This window comes from Dermacentor albipictus, chromosome 1 (assembly GCF_038994185.2).
Source record: "Dermacentor albipictus isolate Rhodes 1998 colony chromosome 1, USDA_Dalb.pri_finalv2, whole genome shotgun sequence".
NCBI classification, from domain to species: Eukaryota; Metazoa; Arthropoda; class Arachnida; order Ixodida; family Ixodidae; genus Dermacentor; species Dermacentor albipictus.
The window spans coordinates 141584321-141605320 of NC_091821.1; the positions used below are offsets into that span (position 1 = coordinate 141584321).

Here is a 21000-nt window from a genome sequence, read left to right on the forward strand (position 1 = left end):
TTTTCTAAAACGGTAGTTACTCGTGGGATAGAATGCAATCAGTTTTTCTCAGTAAGCATATGCACCGCGCTTTCGTTTGGCCGCACAGTCTGACAACGGGAGTTTGTAATGGGTCCATATGGAATTTGAAACGATCGATGGTGAACAGGTGGGCAGTATCGCAACTTTTTTGCTTCTTCTCTATAGCTGTTCTTTTTCCTTTCTTTTTTTTAGCATGTTGTGTTTCATGGGTGAGGTTCGCGTGCTTTCATGCAGTCCTCGTGCTACCTACACCAAGAGCTTTTGTGGAGAACTGCGGAAAAAGTAAAGCAATAGAAGAAAGAGCATATCTGCATCTCTATATTCAAAGTTCATCTTCCCTGCCACGCATCACCTTGATTGCTGCCGCGTGCAAACTCTGCGATGTTATCGGCGGTTGCTTCGTGCAGCGATCTTATTTTGTTAATCCTCCTAGTTAACCTCGCCTTTTACGTCACTTGCCCAACCATAACTCGCATCTTTAAGAACATCACTCATGACACTGTTTGTGAACTTTTATTCCCGGTACTATAGAGCAATAATCTTAAGAGAAGTAGAGTGAGTAAAATCCACGCGCCGAAGAACTCTTAGAGCAGCAGAGATTCCGAGGTGGGGTGGGGAGGACGAACATCGCGAAGCTACATGCAACACTTGCTCCGTGTGCCGTTTCACAAGTTTAACCTCCCTCCCCCCCCCGTGTAAGCGCGCAGAAAATATTGCTTGGGCTACCAGAGGCTGGACTTACATTTAAGGTTTAGTTCGCGTACAGGCTTGTTGCACACTTTATTCTCTCCACGTTCTTTTGGTTCATTTCAAACGTCTGTGCGCATTACTCTTACTGGTCGTTGACCGCTCCTGCACCGGCCGCGAATAACTGGTGTATGAATAGCTTCGCATATCTGGTATACAAGGACCCTGGTCTTTTTTGGTCTTGTTTAGTTCTTCGTTTTTTTAGTTCTGACCTTTTCAAAGAAGCTGAGCTTTGCACTTCTGCATTTAAAGTCTGACTTTTTTTTTATTTTTAAGTTCTGCCGGCGCTTCTGCTGAAAGTTTCGTGCCGACTGCCATTCAAAAGGCGATCCCGTAGCACACCGCTCTGGGAGAATTACACTCTCAGGCACAAGATGAAGTGCCTGTCTTTCAAGCTTTTTGACCTCAAAGGAGGAAAGTGCGTTTTTCTCTGCACCAAGCATGCGGTGCATGCTTCCATTAAAGGAGTTCCATTTTCACGCCACTAAAGTATAACAAGAAAAGCTACACCGATAAAACTGGCTCAAACGCACGCCCCCCCCCCCCCCCGTTTTTCCCCCATTGCCTCCCACCCACCAGACAGTTACACAATCTCAGCTGCCGCGCGTCACGCAATGCTGCCTCGCCACGTGCTATACCGGGGATCAGTGCGCCCCGATGCTGCGACACTGAAATCGGAGGGGCCGTTCGCATCGCGAATTCGATGCATTTCACTGCCTGGCGCGCTCCTGGCACGTCGCCCATCCTAAATCGGGCCCTGTTGTCCCGCCTCCAAGCGGCCGCCTCAGTTATCCCCGCCATTTGTCCGAATCCGGCGAGTATGGGGAGTGGCTGTGAGCCGAGCCTTATTTGGCGACTTGATTCTGAAACCAGCGCCACCGGGACCTGTAGTCGCGCGCGCGTCGTTATTCCCGTGCCCTCCGGTGGCGTCCGGTGGCGCCTTTCTCCGGCAACCCCGTTCCTACTCTTCTGTTCCGCTGTCAGCGCTCCTCGATTCTCCAAGTGAGATTTCCATGCGAACCGCGCGGCCGTTGCCGCTGACTTGAAATGCGAGTGTCGTTAGACTTCGAAAGGGCGAAGAGATCTCGGGCTACGAGAGGGAGAGCGCTTATTCTCGGAACACAGTCGGAGACGACCATCCAACTCGTGTAGGGTTGACGCGTCGAAGCAACGCGAGTCTTGGATGCGCACCGAAGCGAATGACATTAATTGTGACGCTGACCGCTGTAACTGGGGCGCGCGACTGCATCAGCGTTTAGCCTTCGTTGCGAGACCTGCTTTTAGAAGCGGTGTGATATCTTTAATAACCATCCTCCTTTCCGTCAACTCCCAGCGAAAAATTATTACTTACTTTATTTATTATGGTATCACTGCGTGTGCTTAATTAGCACGAGAGTCTGAAAGGCGGTCCCAGCGCTCGCGTTCCCCGGAAAAAGTTCGCAGAGTCGTCAGTACGCTTGAGTTAAAACTGACGCATCCTGTAGTGCATTAATTTAAGCTGCATTAACGATCGAAGACGCGCTGCGCAGAACAGGACAGAGCCAATAATAGTTAGTAGCCTGATAAAAAGTGAATGCGTTATGCACAAGCTGTATTTGCTGTTATGTTTGCCTGTGTTACGGATAATTTTTTTTTTCTGCCAGTGCTTTTTTAGTCACCGCATCACTTCAGACAGCAGCATGACTCTTGAGGAGGAAGGAGGAGGAAGTAAACTTTATTGCCCTAGAAGGAGTAATTCAGCGGTCGGGCCGGGTGTCTTCATCTTCTATTGTTGATGCCGATCTCCGGCCTGCATGGTTGGCGCCCCTATTCCAGGGCACCACTGAGCGTGGCTGCTCGTCGGGCATGATCCACCAGCCTCCGTTGGAGGCTAGGGTCGCCACTGGAGAGCACGCTCTCCCACTGCTCCGCACTGAGACATGTTGGTGGTCCGGCCATTTTGCGTTCGCTGGATAGTGCTTTTACCTCGAATGCCTTTGGTGACTGCGAACTGCATGTATAAAGGGTATTTCTGATTTGTTAGTTTCATGCCTGTAGCTTAAGTTTTCCTCAAGTTCCTCTTGGATTTTTGCTCTTTATGTCATGCTGATTCATTAGCGGCGTGTCTGTGGAAGATTTGCGTTTAAAAGCCTATCTTCCTAGCTTTGAATTACAGCAGCCTTATTAACATCTTCACGGCTACTATGCTGCTTGTTGAACAGTGACACTCATTTTAATTATAAAGACAATCTAAGATGGCATCGCATAAATGTTGCCTAAATACTTGAAAGGATCGAAAACTCCGAACAAGCAGAAATATTATAGTGCAAGAGTCTGAAGAGTAGTTTGGGTTAATCACTTCTCAAAACTTTATCGGGTTGCTTCGGAGAGAAGTGGAAATGTATTGATTATAGAACTTATATTTAGCTGTTTTAATTTCATTTTGACAAAGCTGTGCATGTTCGTGGTACAGTTTCCAAGTTTGATCAGATCACGTGAGTTTCGCCTTTGAGTATACGCGCTTCTTTTTGCTTATTCAGCGTCTGATGTTCGTGGTAAACCACGTATCTTGTGTAGATGATTTGATTACAACGTTCGGATTGTATTTGTGCTTTAATGAGGTAAGTTTGTCTCGAACGATTCTCCAGTTTTCATCTATTCCCCTCAGATGGATTGAACATACGAAGTCTGCCACAAAGGATGACATTCCGTTGTTTATCATTTCAGAGGTAGCGCGCGAATAATCACATATTCTTTTTTTTTCCTTTTCTTTCTTTTTTTTCGCTTCGGGAACTTGCTTTGTTGCATAAAATTCACAATGCAGCGTTTTATGGCCACTTATACTTTTAAGGGAATAGATTTTCATATTTTCCGGGTTTTTGGTTGGTACGACGTTAAGGATTGCAAGGCCATCTGTGGGTACAGTGACAACTTGTAGATGAAACAAGGCGAGAACGTCAAGAAAATTTTGGCATTCTTGCTTTTTTGCGCCATTTTTGGGTCTGCGAAATTGCCATTCAGTGTAGAGGTAATTGAAGTCTCCGGCAAGGATTATTGATGCCGTCGGGAATATATTTTGCACAAAGTCCAATGAACCGTTTAGGTTCTCAGTGAATTCGCTTGATGAAGTCGGCGGGCGATAGCAGACCCCAACGGCGCAAGTTGCAGACGGAGATCATTTCACTGACACCCATGAAATCTGATGGCATGGCTCAGTTTCAATAATTTCTGCTTGCAGATCCTTCTTGACAGCGATTAAAACGCCTCCACCTCGACAGACAATTCTATCTTTTCTGAATACAGAATAGTTGTTTGATATAGCTAGCTTGTGATTAACAATATCCGGAGATAACCAAGTTTCAGGTACCGAGTATTATGTTAACGGCCTACGAGTCAATAAAACCGTGAAGTTCGTCTTGCTTGTTAAACAGGCTGCAAAAGTTTGAGATAATAATTGATAAGGCAGTATCAGAGCATCCTTTTTTGTCACTGTACCTTCCCAGGCTTGTCAGACCTCTGTCTCTCGACTTGGAAGAGACCATCAAGAGCGCGGTGCAAGACAGTATGCGTACTCTCACATGCTCTTTGAAACTGACGGAATTTGATGTGGAACTAGAACGACTTCAAGCAATCCGACGACGTGCTGAACGAAGATACCGACGTACTCAGACAATGGACGATTTACGGACCGCCAAACGCACGCAAAAGAAGATCCAGCGTCGGTTAGACAAGCGCGAATCGCAACATTGGACTGCCTTCTGTGAATCATTAGATCCACGCAATCATTTATCACAACTATGGAAAACGGTGTGCGGTGTCCGGACACTCCCCGTACAGTCATTCTCATTCAAGGCTCTTGCCCTCTCTCAAAAAAGATTGGAGATTGACGTGCCAGAAGATTTCTGCGCCAGATTATCCGGCCAATTCGCAGCTACCCACATTCCATCGCCTTCGAGTAGTTGTCCGCCACCACATGATCACTCCATGGATCTACCATTCTCAAACCACGAACTTAAGGCAGCAATAGTTTTGTGCGGCCGTACAGTAGCGCCAGAACCTGACAGAATTTTCTACCGAGCTCTGTGTCACCTGGGGGAGTGAGCGAGAGATGTTCTCCTTGAGTTGTACAATGAATCTTGGAGAGATGGCACGCTACCAACAAGCTGGAACACAAGTCGCCTTGTTCCACAGCTGAAACCTCGCAAGTCGCCATTGGAACTCTCATCATATCGCCCGATTGCTTTGGCAAGCTGTGTGGGCAAAGTAATGGAGTGGGTGGCCCTAGGACGCCTGCAGTGGTACTTGGAGTACCACAACACCTACCCCGATGCCATGACGGGCTTCCGACGTGGTCGATCATCGATCGATAACGTGGTCGACCTGGTCACCTACATTCAGTATGAGAAATGCTGTAAGCGTCTCTGCGCTTCTTTGTTCGTCGAGGTCAAAGGGGCGTATGACAACGTTACGCATGAAGCCATCCTCTCTGCCCTCGCAGAGGTAGGAGTGGGTGGTCGGATGTTTTAATGGATATAGAGCTATTATCTCCATGCCATACTTTCTTGTAAGCACCGAGGAAGGCCATACTTCTCTACACTATAGCTAGCGTGGCGTCCCCCAGGGCGGTATACTTAGACCTGTGTTATTTAATCTGACCCTAACTGCTCTCCTTGAGCACGTGCCAACCACAGTCAGGCTATAAATGTACGCGGATGACATCTTCATATGGACGTCTGCAGTAACACGCCTATAGTTGCGAGCGAGAATTCAGAGAGCCGCCACCCAAACTGCTATCTACATCCGTAATCGAGACCTGGAAACTTCCTCCAAGAAATGCGCACTAGTGCCATTTAGGCGCAAACCCATGACAAACTACAGCGTAATGATAAATGGCCATATAATACCACGGGTTCGATCGTACAAGTTTCTAGGTGTCATAATCGACAAGGACTTGTCATGAAGCCCTCTCGTATTATACGTGAAAAAACAGTTGACAGGCATCTGCCACCTGTTCAAGTTTTTCACTGGCAAGACCTGCGGAATGTCGACAAGTGCCATGTTACAACTGTACAGGGTGCTTTTTCTAGGCTATCTGCGATACAGCTTGCCAGCAATAACCATCACAGGTAAAACGAATCTACGCACAATACAATCTTCAGGTTCAAGCGCTCCGGATCTGTGTAGGCCTGCCTCGGTGTGCATCAACAGTGGCTACGATCGCAATCGCTAGAGACCACTTTGTCAAGACCCACATTGAAATTGAAGTGCTCAGGACCCATATAAGGCATCTAGCCAGGACTCCTCGTCACCACTTAGCCTCTCTACCATGCAGTGGACAGACCACGCACATCTTTCAGCCAGACGATAACCGCATATAATGAATCATTGCCAGCTTGGTTCACTCCGGCTGCGGGACCTTCGATTCCTCCATGGTCCCTCGCTCATCCAAAAATCAACCTAACAGTACCTGGCATCGCGAAAAAAGCTGATCTATCATCACCAGCCCTTAAACAGCTCACGCTACTATTTTTGTACGAGAACTACCGGGACTCTACGCATATCTACACTGATGGATATGTCCTGCCAAACAGCTCCGCGGCGGCAATTGTGATACCAGCGAAAGTTACAACAATCGAATTTAAGACGACTCACGCGAGAACATCGACGGCAGCAGATCTCGCAGCGCTCTTTACTGCCCTTCATTACATTGGTGATGAACCGCCACACAAGTGAACCGTATTCTTCTATTCGAAGGCGGTACTGCAGTCTTTACTGTCACATTTACGACGCGGACCGTACGAACAGCTAATATTTCACATTACAGAGACGTTACACCGTATACGTCATGCAGGCCATCAAATAATGTTCCAGTGGTTTCCTAGTCACTACGGGATTATCGGCAATGAACGGGCGGATCAAGCTGCCCGCTCAGCCCATACTGAAGAGCACCACATCCCTATTCCACTTTCTAGAACTGACGCAGCACGGAAGCTCCGCCTGCTTTCTCGGCAGTGTACCACGTCGCAACGGAATGAGCCACATATAAGAAATACGCGACTGTACTCCCTTGATCCCACATTAACTCTTCGAGCGCCATCACAGCTTCGCCGTGGAGACGCCACACTTCTATATTGACTGTGGTTTGGCATTGCCTTTACCAAAGCTTATGCATTCCGCATAGGGATGACCAACACCGCAACCTGTGACCACTGCGGCCATGAAGAATCGTTTGACCATATTTTGTGCACCTGCCCGCAGTACAGTCCACAGAGGGAACGCCTTCACCACGAGCTTGACCAGCTGGACGACCAACCGCTATCGGGAAAAAGAATTCTACTGCATCGAAAGGACCTCAAGTCACAGAAGAAGGCCGTGCAACACTATCCGATCTACCGGTCTTTGTGAACGTCTTTAACTGGAAGGCATTTTGTGTGTGTGCGTCTCCGTGTGTGCGTGTTTTCTTTTTTTGGACGCTTTCCTCTCTGTCGTCTTTCTAACCCCTATCTCCCATCCCCAGTGTAGGGTAGCAAACGAGAGACTGATATCTGGTGCCTGCCTTTCCTCTTCATCTCTCTCTCTCTCTCTTTCTGATCTACCTTGTCAGGGACGGGCTTGGTTTCAGTGTCTACAGCGCAAAGAAGGGGATTGTCAAGCAAAACAAAACCCACGTAGCCGTGCATCCTGCACGTAAGTTTGCATTTAGCTCTCCTGGGTGCACCCACACAAACGAATGCATCTGTCCTACTCTGCCTCGACCACCGAAACAACCGATCCGAATGCGGTAGGTTACAACATCTACACCCCTGTCTTGACATAAACACTTCTACAATTAGACACAAGTGGGATCTGCAGCCGAACAAATAGATGTGTCGCAAGAATGTTGACACACTCACCTAGAATGTACAAACGGTACCGTATAAGGGCAAGAAATTGGCCGCAAATCCCGCTGGGTAGCAGTCGTGAAGGCTTGATATAGTGGCACAGATGGCGCTACGTTCAGGATGAACGCGCTTGCTTTATTGACCATGCTGTAGACTACGCCAAGTCACTCGCTGTAACCGCACGTGTAGCTTGATGATCAGTCACAGCTCCCACAGTCGCTTCGGCGTTAGCTGGTCCAGAACGGTAACAACGAAGAAAATTTGCATGCCGTGAACTATAATATACAAACAGAACCGTATAAAGCCAAGAAATTTGCCGCAAATCCCCTTAAACATTAACAGTGCGAAACAATAACAGAAACCTGAAAATAGCGTAGTTTTTTTTCTTTTTTCGCGCGGTTGTAGCATACCTCTGGGATCAGCCCACGCAAGAGGCCGCGTTTCTACCAGAAAGCTCGCCTTCGTGCGTAGTGTTCGCCGCCAGCGTTTTCCGGTAAATATTGTGGTTAAATAAGCTGCAGTTGCCAGGAAGCGTGAGAAGCCGTCAGGGATCTTTGAATGATATCGCGTTCCACTCTTAAAGGCAAAGCTTAAGCATCCTCCAACTTTATTTTGCTCAATGGTCCATTTGACGCTTTCGCTTCAGAAGAATGACGGGCCCTATCAAACGCCTTAGTTAAGTCTACTTGGAGCATTGCTAGTTGGCCGTGAAAACTGTAACAGTGTTCCAATATTGTACAGGCGATGTGTATGTTTGTTTGTATTGAGCGGCCTTTCGGACCGCAAGTCTGGCGAGAACCAATGAGAATCGACATTGCAAATTGTAGTTTCTCTGAGAACAAACCCACGACGCGTGCGCCCCGTGCCACTTACTCGTCTTCTTTTCTCGTAAAAGCTCGTCTTCTGAGGCGCCGTGTTACACTTCACCATCTCCGGGATCGGCCAGTGTCATCAGTACTTTCTGCGTAGCACGCTACGTGGCAATTGTGTGGCCTTGCGGGCGACTTCATGATCGCCCAAAAGTCGTGCGTTAAGATTTATTCGCTAGAGTACAAACGTCATCGTCGTTTCACATAAGCCACATAACGTAGCCTTAGATACGTACGATTGCTCAACACGTAGTCGCTGATGGCATCACACTCGGGGTTTTGCTCGTTTACGCTCGTCCACTGTCTACGTAGAAACCGACAATTAGCATTTCGTAAGCTGGCATTCAACGGTTGGCGTAGAAATCGTGCCGTTGCCGCCATGCAATCGTCTTCAAGGCGACCGTCGTCGTGCTGCTGTCGTCACATGTCACGTACGCTCGCAACCCAAACATAAGCACTCAATTTACACGAGTACGTTGGTCCACCGGCTATCGTTTTGCGGAACACCAAATAATGTTGTCTAGCCAGCTACCTGCAAAATGCTTCGTATAACGTCGATTCCCACAGTGCATGGGATCTGCACAATTTTATCTTTTTTCTTCTTTCAGAGCTTGTTTAAATATTGTCTGTCTGCCGCTTCACATGGATACTCCAATCTCGCGTGTGGTTGACCGACCTACCTTTCCTTCCTCCCTTCTCCTATACTAAGTATGGCGAGCGTTACTTGCAAGACCACCCGCGATGTTCGATTAGCTAATTATCAAGGTTCCACTAATACCCTCTTAGCTCAGCAAATTAATCAACTAGTAAGTGGTTTATTGAGCTGGAACTGAAACATCTGTGCAGCGTGTCAGAAACACTACAATGGCTTTTGCACTAAGTTTCCCGCTCTTAAATCAGCATTTGGAGGTTTCAAGCTCAGGGTATCAAATATGATACGTTGGGCTTTGGGGTCAATGCAAATATAATAGGGGGCCACGTTACAAGAGCCTACTTCAAACAAGGCAGTAGCGAAAGCATGCCCATTTAGTTCGAATTTGACACTGTCACCAGTTTCGAGATGGCCGTCCCCCAAATCTGCTGATAAATACTACGTGTTCCATTTAGTTTTGTCCGCAGGACGCGAGGAAAGCATTTTAGGAAATTATTCTGCGGAGCGCCATCGTAATGCGCACAGCAGTTTCAGCACGCCTGTTCTGCAACTGGTGCCAACCTCTCTATTTCAGTGTTAAATGGGCATTACTTGGTTACTGCCTCGCTTTAATTTCGCAGTGGTCTAATGTGCCATAAGTAGGTATTATTTTAGTTAGAGAAAGATTCGCAATCGGCTATTTGAACATTGCGATTTGCCAAGCAAGTAATGTCTGTCTGTTCAAGTAATCCGTTTGAATATGGGGAATTCTGATATCTGCCATGGGATATTGTAAAAACATAGATACGGGTATGTTGAGGAGTTTAAGAAACAAACAAAAAGGCAGTAAATATTCTTGGTTGATGGTATCCAGCAAACCACGGGAAAGCAAAGTATTAAAAGCTGTTTGAAAATTATAGCGTATATTTTCTTCGTAATTTAGTTAGTTATCTAGTTAGTTATTTGTTTGTTTGTTTGTTTGTTTGTTTGTTTGTTTGTTTGTTTGTTTGTTTGTTTGTTTGTTTGTTTGTTTGTTTGTTTGTTTGTTTGTTTGTTTGTTTGTTTGTTTGTTTGTTTGTTTGTTTGTTTGTTTGTATACTTACATACGTGTGAGAGTTTGCGCGAGAAATTTGCGATAGCGCTCTTTCTGAGAAGATTAGGGCATCGATCATCAGTGGTAGGCGACTAGGTTCGTTTTTTGTAACTACTCGTGAAAATGGGACGCAACGCAGGTAATAACAGTGCGAACTTTTTTTTTTCTTTTACAGGAGAACCACTGCATGAGAATCAAGATTCTCGGTGACTGTTACTACTGTGTGTCGGGTCTACCGGTCTCCAGGCCAAGCCACGCCTACAACTGCGTCAGGATGGGCCTACAAATGATCGAGGCCATACGGTAGGTGGTGATGTCTCTTCGACCTCGCTCCATACTGTCAAGACTGAAACTATTCAGCGCGCTGTCATATACAGCGTGACTGTCTCGTTCCTGCATTTCCTTTCTCTTTTTTTTTTTTAGATGAAAGGGCGCATGGTTTATTACTCACTGTTAGCGGCACTGCCGGTCACCGAGCTCTTATAGAGTGCCGGAGCTTCTGGCGCATTGTAGGCTGTGAGAAGTAGGTGCACTGTGGGTTTGACAGGTGGTATTCAAACGCCATGCAGCGTTCAAGACTTAGTACAAGAAAGGCAGCAGGCGGAAATTAATTAATGCAGGCGAAAATCTTGAAGCTCAAACGCGATGGTAGCCAATGACGCTAATGATTCCAACAGGGCAATTACGAAAGGCAAAAAGAATGAAAAATGAAAAGAATCGCTAAATATAGGGCTTACGTTTTCTATTAGCATTTTTTTATAAAACAAATCGCCGGATTACTCGATCCTTATATCAATATCGTTTTTTTTTTCCTATGTTCAGAAGTCTATCAAAATATAGTCACTGCTGTGCTAGGTCAGCGTTGTGTTCCACCGCTCGTCGTTGCCTAATAGGCAAGAATATGCAAGAAGGTATAGGCAAGAATATCCTTGCCTATACCACCTATGTGCATGTATTGAGTGCGTCTCTCTCTCCGGACAACTTTAAGCCGACTGGACTTGAAACTCTTCTACGAATCGAAGATACTCGAACCATGGTCACATCCCTCACTGGCACGAAAAAAAGCGATTCGTGCACTACTACAGTATTTGAAGTGCACCGGACTGAGAGACCGTGTATAGTGTCCCTGTGGATCCTCCCACGCGCACTCGCTGCTCACTTTCTTCCTCGTTCTACTTCCCCATTTCCTTTACCCCCAGTACAGAGCAGCGAACCGGACGCTCGTCTGGTTAACCTCCCTGCCTTTCCTCTCCTCGCTTTCTCTCTCTCTTGAGTCGTCGCCCACCAACTAGTTCAACGAAATACATGAGTTGCTTACTACCTATGGAACACTGGCGCAGTTTTTTTTAACAGACTGCAACACTGAATTCCTGTTCATAGTGGTTCGCACGCCTGAGATGTTGCACACATTGCAGTACACTATTGTGCTGAAATCTCTTATTTAAGGTTTTAGGCGTCTAGGGACATCTGCTGAACTGCATGCGTGACGTAGGTGGTGCCGTGCTGTATACTTCGTCGTAGTTTGACTTTACTTTATCGGGCGCGTCATATTTTTACTGCTCCAATCTTTCTATATTTCTATCCTCTCTGTCCTGAAGAGCTGGCAAGTGCTGTGCTTTTTCCGGTTGCTGGTTTCTAAACCTAGTTTGGTTCAGAAATCAAAAAGTCCTAAATTGATTCTTTTTTTTTCTCTGCCTGGCCGATTTTTGTGGGTGGTATAGTACACTCAGTGTTTGAGGTGAATCCCCGTATTGCTGCGGACTATTTGTCAGCTGAGACGCCGTCTTCGTCGTCGTCGTCACCCCCCCCCCTCCTCTGTACACACACTCTTTATTGATTAGCATGCTTCTGTCTCCAAACAGAATAATAACGATCGCCACCTGTACGAGTGTTATTCATCATTATACCAATAACACCGGAGAACAAGTACAATCACAGGTGACTCATTCACCTTCAAAAAATTTCATATTAATGCAGCTTCTTTTCTTTAATGTACTTATTTAATCAGATGGAAGAGTAGACTATAGAGCTACGATAAAGCAACCCCATCACACTTTAGCCTGGAAGACAACAAAGCTGTCGCAATCTCCTAATGTCTCGCGATATCTTTGGCATAGAGCTTATCCTGCACAAAACCGGCAAGTGATAAAGACACCTTTTCCGGGGAACGGCACTTTACTGTCGCATATGCCTTTCACTATCCTCTCTCAGACTCGCTGAAGCCGCGTCCTCTTTTCCCGCATTGTTTACCATGGATAGAAGAGGGGCTGCGAACTTTTAGCCAGCGTTGACGCTTCCTTAGACAGCATGCGGAAGTGGCGGCGCGCGTTATTAAACGCAACGAGTGCCTCTTGGGCCGTCCATTCCCCGAGCTCTCAACCTGCTGCTTTAACATCATTACCCGCGTGAATTATTTATGAGGCGCCCCAAGCGTCATGTACAGTTTTGCAACTCACCCTATCGCTGGGCATAAACGTGTTTCTTCCCGCGGAGCGGGCGCCTATGGGTGCGCAAAAGTTGCCGATTCTGTTTTGCGTCCTGCTTCATTGTAAGCGCGCTTAGGCGCCCATCGCGGAAGCGCGCGACTTTCCAGGGCCACCGTATCTCTGTAGGCCCCACGAACGCAACTGCTCCTGTTTAGTAACAAAGGTGCCATAAACGCCGGATCCGTGCGCTATGCGCGCGCAGGAAACTAATGAAGTTATGACCCACGCTCAGCAAGCATCGGTGGCCGCGCATGTCTTTTGCTAATTGTGAATTACAAGAGCTGTTTCGCACATCTTGGGATCAATGCATTGAGAAAAAAAATAAGGAGGCTAGTAAATGGAAGGAACCCTAACTATTGCGCACTTTCATTTAAGGATAATGATTTCATTATGACCACCGATTATTCTTTAGGATCCTTTAGAGGCGGTTGCCATAACAAAATGAAGTGCGCGGCAGCTCTGCGTTTACCAGCATTGATAAATAATATGAAAAAATTTTAGATTCAATGTGAACGGGACCTCTCGTGCGAATAACGCGTAGATGCGCAGCATGATAATGCGAGCTCTAGCAGCGATGCATTAAATAGCGTGTGGGTTTCTTGTGCGCTTTGTAACGCATACTGCTGTTGAATTATCTCAACCTATTTCGGGGAACCGTTTGAAAACAATCACTACTTGTGAGTACGCGTTGCCGGTTACTCGTAATGTCGAATAAGGCGACAAAACATGACGCTTGCAGGCGATACAAGCCGTTCTGATGAATCGAAGCCGGTATTCACTTGGATATCTTACGCTATCCTTCGATATCTTTTGCTATAGAAGGCGATGAAGTTGCTCTTTGCTATAATGTATCCGTCTTGGCTAGCTATATTTCGTCCAACGTTCCACGATTTCTGGGACGCTTTATGCCTGCTGCCTTGCAGCCATAGACTCGGAGACTCCTACAGGCCCGCAAGGCCAAAAGCCTGCCACTCCGAGCTCTTCAATGACACAGCGCACCTGGTCCACTAGCAGTGAAGATTCCACTGAGGCTCCTGCTCTCGTGACCATGGACGCGGAGTCTGCCATCCCGCCAGGCCAGAGGTTCACTATGACAAGCTCCTCAAGGAAGCGAGGCACTTTGTCGAGATCTAGTGAATACACTGAGGTTAGTTCAGTCACAGGCGATGACTCATCGGATGGCAGCTTTGTGTCGGTGAGGAGCCGAAAGGCCAAAAGGAGACTCATCAAGACGTCATCATCTGGGAGTACATCAACCCTGCAGGAAAAACCTGAACGCTGGCCGCACCCCATCCTCTTCATACCTGTGGATTCTTCTGCCAGCCTTCGAGGAATAAACATGCAAGCTCTGTGCGTTTTCCTCGAGGGAATAGCGCCAAATTAAGTTGAGGAGATCTGACTAAACACGCGGAGGAATATCCTGGCTGTCGACATGACCCGTAGAAATGCACTAGACAAGCTCCGCCAGATAACTTAATTGGAAGACACCAGAGTACGACCGGTTATACCAACGGAAGGAACCTGCACTGTCGGCGTAATGTACGACATTGACCTAGCAAATTACGAGCGCAGACCTGCCCATTCTGAATAAACCGGCGTATGAAGTTTTCATAACGGACGTATGCCACCTCGGAAACAGTCGCTCTGGGAACATAATGCTGAAGGGCGACTCCATCCCTTTGCATATCAAAGTCGGTCACTTCCGACATGTCGTTCGGCCATTTGTCCCCAAGCCGCTTCAATGCCACAAGTGTTTCAGCATCCGACATGTCAAATGCACCTGTGGAAAATCTACAGTGGGCTCCCGGTGCGCGGAGTAGCGCACTGCAGACGTATGCCGCGCAAGAAATATTAGTTGCGGTACCTGCAATGGCTCTCATGAGGTCACATCAAAAGACTGCCCAAAGATCGAAAACGAATTTACTATTCTGAAACAAATCGCCTTCGAAGCAAACGGTTAGACTATTCGACTACTATTCGAAACATTCGAAATACTATTCGAAACAAATGGTTAGAGACAGCTCATCTTCTGACAGCTCAAGCTCTAGAGACAGCTCAAGCTTCTGTAAAGATCCGGCGCCGACGTTGTCATCGACGGAAGCATACAACGCAAGGTGCAGTTCATGCACATATTGTGCTAACGAGATCGGCTTCAAGTTCAGACAGACCCGAGTTCACAGGGAGGCCTCAAATGAAAAAACCTTCCCCTGTAGGAGACTGGCCGCCGCTCCCAAGCGCCCAGCATTCCAAGGAGCCTACACGCTTGATGCCTCCATCGAAGCAAACGTCAATTGATGATGTGTCAACGCTAGAACGCCGAATCATTCCGATGCTGCGGTCCATAACGGATGTCATTAGAGTAATGCTTATCACCGTCGAAAGTCCATCCACTCGAAGGGGACTACAAGGGCTGGAGTCGCTGAGCCCAGTCCAAGCAACCCTCGAGTGAACCATGGCTGACAATCACCAGTCATTTCGTAAGGAGGTAAGAGAAGCATCGATTATTCAGTAGCACGCGAGAGGTCTAATATTCCGCATTGCTGATTTTTGCCAGTTTGTACACTTTAACCGATTTCCAGTCATCGTTATCTGCGAACCAAAATTATCACACCCAATCAGATAATCTGGCCGCGAGTCAATTACGTCCTCATGCAAGAACGAAGGTAGCAAGGTCGTCTTCTCTATACGACGTGAACTTACATCGTCGAGCCTGTGCAACATCATGACGGCAATCAGTATGTCTACCTCACCGTTAAAAATAGAAAGCTCACCTTTACACTCGTAGCTGCGTACCTATCTCCATCAAGCCCCTTTGACATCGAATACTATAAGATATAATGAAAGCATATCCGGTCTTTAGATTATCACTGGGGACTTTAACTCCCATCACACCATTTAGGGAAGCTCAAAAGTCAACGCAGCGGGTCGAAGACTCGCTTCATTTGTCGCGAATCATGACCTCTTGCTGTTGAATGACGACAGGCCTACATTTCTACGGGACACAGTGTACAGCAGCTGCCTGGACGTAACCTTTGTATCGCACCGCTTTGCCACGCGCGTTAAGTGGTTTTTGGATATTGAGACGCATGGGAGCGATCGCATCCCCACTTACCTCAAGATGAACGGCATTTCTAAGACTGATTTGCCTAGCACACTACTCAGAATAGATTGGATGGTGTTTAAAAACTTCCTAGAGGCCGCTTGTCAGAAAAGTCTCCCCTCTGGACTCCAAGAATCTAATAAAGAAGCGGCTCAGACCGCTATGCGCACGCTCATGTGCTCGCAGTTCAACCAGTACTCGCAGTTCAACCTGGAATTGGAGTGACTTCGCTTGATTCGTCGTCGCGCCAAACGAAGATACCGACGCACGAGGTCCATTCACGAACTAAGGATAGCCTGGGGCACTCAAAAAAAGATACACCGTAGCATAGCTAAGCCCCGTAAACCACTATATCAAATATGGAGAACTGTGAGAGACTTGCGTCCTCCTCCTGAACAACGCTTCCCATTCAAGGCCCTAGCGCTTTTACAACGCCGACAAGACCTCGACGTAGCGGAAGATTCCTGTGGTATGATTGCAGGTCATTCAAGCGGCACAAGTTCCTTTACGTTTAACTGCGTTCCGCGCACACGGGATTCAAGCATGCATCTGCCATTCACCGCTCAGAAGCTCGACGCGGCCCTTGCCTTATGTGATATGTCGTCATCACCTGGCCCAGATGGTAATCTTACCGTATACTGTGCCACCTCGGTGAACAGGCGCGAAGTGCACTGCTACACATCTTCGATGAGTCCTGGTAGGATGGAAACGATCCTCAAGAATGGAAGACCAGTCGCCTGGTACCGCTCCTCAAACGTGGCAAGTCTTTTCTAGAGATTACTTCATACCGCCCAGTCGTGCTGGCTAGTTGCATTGGGAAGGTGATGGAACGAATGATCCTCGCCAGACTTAAATGGTACCTGGAACACTACAAAGTTTACCCAAACGCGATACCTGGCTTTTGACGTCACCGATACTCCATTGACAACGTCATCGATTTGTTAGGTACGTTCAACATCAATAGGCGTGTAAGCTATTATCTGTCGCTATGTTGCTCGACATCAAAGGAATATATGACAATGTTCTGCATGAGGCTATATTAGAGGCTCTGGAAATAGTTGGGCTCGGCAGTCGACTCTATAGTTGAACACGCAGTTATTTACATGTGCGGTTTCTTTGAATACCGAAGACGCCCAACTTCTCAAGATTATACACACAGTGGAGTATCACAGGGTGGTGTGTTGAGCCCAAACTCTTCAACCTTGTACTCATCGGTCTCATAGAATGTCTGCCAAATACGGTGAAGTTGTTAATCTATGGCGATGATATTTGCGTCTGGGTGTCTGGTGTGACGCGTCCTCAAGTGCGTGCAAGGTTGCAAAAATCTGCGACGTTGATATCGATATACCTTAGGGAACAAGGCCCCAGGATTTCTTCAGAAAACTGTGCATTGGTGGCATTTAGCCGGAAGCCAATGGCTTCGTACGCCATATCCATCGATGAACAAATGATCTCTTATGTAAGGATGCACAGGTTTCTAGGGGTAATCATCGACCGTGACCTCTGTTGGAGTCCCCATGTGACTTACCTAAAAAAGCACCTGACAGCCATCTCTCATCTTTTCAAGTTTCTTGGGGAAAACGTTTGGGGTACTGCAGTACACGTGATGATGCAACATGTACAGGACTGACTCTCTTAATTTCTCGGGTATCTGAATTACATTTTGCTAGTGCCAACCAATATCTGCCGAACTAACATCCGTACATTCGGAAGTGTTCAGGCCCAGGCGCTTAGGGTTTATCTAGGGTTGCTACGATGTACAACAACATCAGAAACAATTGCAATTGCGGATGACTACCTAGCCAAGATTTACATTGTTATGAAAGCGCTCAGAGCACACGTCAGGCACCTTGCTCGCGCCCCTTTGCACTATCTAGCCTCACTGCCAGAATACTGACATCGATACTGCCTTATCATGAGCCCCTACCTTCCATCATATTGCACAGCTGCAGCGAGAGCTTTGTTTCCTCCTTGATACTTAGCTCAGCCACAAGTTCAACTAACAGTATCAGGAATTGTAACGTAGGCGCAACTCTCATCACCAGCTCTCAAGCAACTTTCGCTGCTCTTGCTGTACTAAAAATGCAACAATCATACCCATCTATACACTGATGGTTCAACCACCGCGAATGGTTCCGCAGGTTCAGTGATTGTTCCTGCGAAAGTCACCACCTTGAAGTTCAAAACATCGCATTTGACGACATCGACAGCCGCGGAGCTTGCTGCTCTTCGCAGTGCACTTCGCATAATTCGAGAGGAACCGCCTCAAAAATGCAGTGTCTTCAGTGACTCCAAGGCTGCTCTAGATTGCTTGCTTTCTACCATATTCCGTGGACCCTAGGAACAACAAGTTCTAGAAATACGAGAGCTCCTTCAACGCCTCGTCGAGCAAGGACGTGACGTCATACACCAGTGGCTCACTAGCCACTGTGACGTAATGGACAACAAACATGGCGATGAAGCAGCTCGATCTGCTCATGAAGACGGTGGGCAGGAATCAATCGCGCTGTCAAGAACAGATGCAGCAGCGAAACTTTGAGTGCTCGCAAACGACGCCATAAAATTGCTATGAAACACACCTAGTTTCCAACACTTGTCTTGATGGACTGGATCCCTGTCTTCAACTTTGTCCTCCACCTGAATTACCCGATGCGACACAACGGCTCTTTACCGACTGTGGCTTGATGTTGCTTTCACAAAATGCTTTGCTTTCAGCATCAAATGGGAAGATAGTGCAGCGTGTGGCCAATGCGGCAACAGGGAAACTATCGAACACCTTCTTTGCCATTGTCCCCGATACACCGTACACAGGCAGTTACTCACGACCGGTTTGATGCGTGTTGACGACCGGCTGTTTTCGGCGGAGACAGTTCTGAAAGGCTGCACTTGACATTTTTGCGTTCGAGTGACCTATTAGCGAGACTCCAGTTCTCACGGACGTTCTGAAGTTCCTGTATCATTTTCCTTTGCTGTTCTTCGCTATTCTTTCCGTCTTTCATTTTCCCTTCCCCTTCCCCCAGTGCAGGGTAGCAAACCAGAATCTTCTCCAGTTAACCTATCTGCCTTTCCCACGTTTATATATATATATATATATATATATATATATATATATATATATATATATATATATATATATATATATATATGTGTGTGTGTGTGTGTGTGTGTGTGTGTGTGTGTGTGTGTGTGTGTGTGTGTGTGTGTGTGTGTGTGTGTGTGTGTGTGTGTGTGTGTGTGTGTGTGTGTGTGTGTGTGTCACGCTATAAGGCGGTTCTTAAGAAAAGGCGCTGACCACTCAAGATTGAGAGCGAAGATTTTTTTTGCCTTCGCTGTCGTCGTGATTATCAAGTCCAAGGGTGGAAACACCGTCGACGCGCCCTATGCTGTGTGTGCGAGTGAAAGCACGCGAGCGAGCGGCGTTGTGCTCCGGCAGGAACTGCCTATTTCGCGACCGCGCACAAGGGGAACTGTCGTTCGCGGCTCAATCTCGCGCGCGAACGGCAAAGGAAGCTGGTGAGGCAGCGCGGGAGGGGAAAGCAATGCGTGCTTTGCGCGGCGGGGCGCGGTCGCGCACGCCGTTTCTCGAAAGCGGTCTACAGACGTCTCATACCTTTGTGCGTGCTGTTTTCTCGCCGCTGTTTGCGTTGAAGCGATACAAAGCGCGAAGGCCACATTGCTTGCTGCTGCTGCTGCACTTGCTCACACCAGCGTTTCGACAACGTGTCCGCGGTGATCGAGGGTGATGTGTTCGTGTTTGCCTATGCGCGCTTACGTGCGCGAGTTGTCAGCCGCCGGGTGCGGCTGATTGCTCGGCGCGGCCTAGGCCAATCGCATGATGCTAAACTGAACACAAACTAAACGCGCGTTTCGGACTACCACCTCCGATAGCACCCTATGCCTGTTAATTCAGATCGCAAGCGAATGTTTCCAAGTTTATGCAGCCGATAAAACTATACTTCGTATAACTGTCTACTAATTTGTTGTTGCAATCGATGGTTCGACTTTCGAGCGAAACTGCGACTTGTTTTTATTGTGATTATTCACCTTTATGCTATTCATTAAGACATGTGTACGCGTGATCGTGAGGGCTGAACAGAAATGCTTAAAAATTGCATGATGAGACAGATACAGAATTTTGAGGCGAAATGTCTCTGAGAAACGCAGGAGATCAGGGCTGGTATTTAAAAGAGCTCTTATGCTGTAATTATTCGTTAGGGGAAATGTAATCCAATCTTGATGCCAGACATGCAATTAGCAAAGGCTGCTGGCCAACGGCAAAGAACACTTAGAAACTGAAAGATTTGTGAATTTGGCGCCAGTTTTGTGGGGCGATACGATACTTGTGATTTGCAAGTTTAGGTACTTTGCTACGTTCGTATATTCATCGTTATTGCTCCACTGCAGGGGCCGCTGCAAGTTTCGAAAAGAGTTGCGCGACAAATACATAGCTACTGCGAAGAGACCTCGTTCCTTTCCAGTTGCGTTGATAGTGGCCATGGAAACGACATGGTAAAATGTAATTTCGGCTGCGGGCACTCCATCTTCTCACTACTGCGCCGCGGTAGTTCCGTCGTAACGCCGGATTCTAAAGCTCCTAAAAGAAACGAGTTTTCTGCGACGGATTTGGGAGTTATCGCTGCTGAACGAAGGTCTAACCGTGCGGAAACGCGCAGACGAAATGTCGAGCGTTGGAAGCTCACTAAGAACGTCAGGCTCCCTTAAACAATGTGGCCGCAGCTCAACGTTTCTCGTTCACTTGGGGTTCTTTGAAATTTCGCACTCGGTTATTGTGCTAGTGAAGTTCGCGATTTCATTGTACAAGATTCCACGTTCTAATCCTACAAGCACATTTCGCGCGCTCGTTCTGCAATCGGATTTCAAGATTTTGTTATTCAGACAGATTCTGCCTTTTCCTTGTGCGACCGTATTTCTCGGCCTGGATTACAGCTCGTTCGTGTCTGATGCGCAGAGAGTGGTGTGGCTTTTCTCGATTAACACGTGATATTTTTTCACTCTAACCTAAAGTACTGGGACGCTACTTCGCAATAGAACATGGGGTTGGCGACACTTGCATCAGATCAGTGTGGTTACGCTGGGTGATAGGCGATGCTTACATGCGGCCTTTATAATATATGAGAGGCACTGCTCTGCTGGCGAACCCTATAGCGGGGTGACGTCTAATTTGCAACGTGT

General features: G+C 47.3%; 1 protein-coding gene across 10 annotated transcripts in view; it reads left to right on the forward strand.

The window, feature by feature from the left end:
- Window positions 1-21000, forward strand: part of Ac76E (adenylate cyclase type 2 Ac76E) — an 884870-nt gene that overhangs the window by 709229 nt on the left and 154641 nt on the right. For all 10 annotated transcript variants that reach the window (XM_070526675.1, XM_070526630.1, XM_065429478.1 and 7 more), the window contains one exon: window positions 10397-10524. In XM_070526675.1, coding sequence (XP_070382776.1) covers window positions 10397-10524 — 128 coding nt within the window. The remainder of the gene's footprint in view (window positions 1-10396; window positions 10525-21000) is intronic.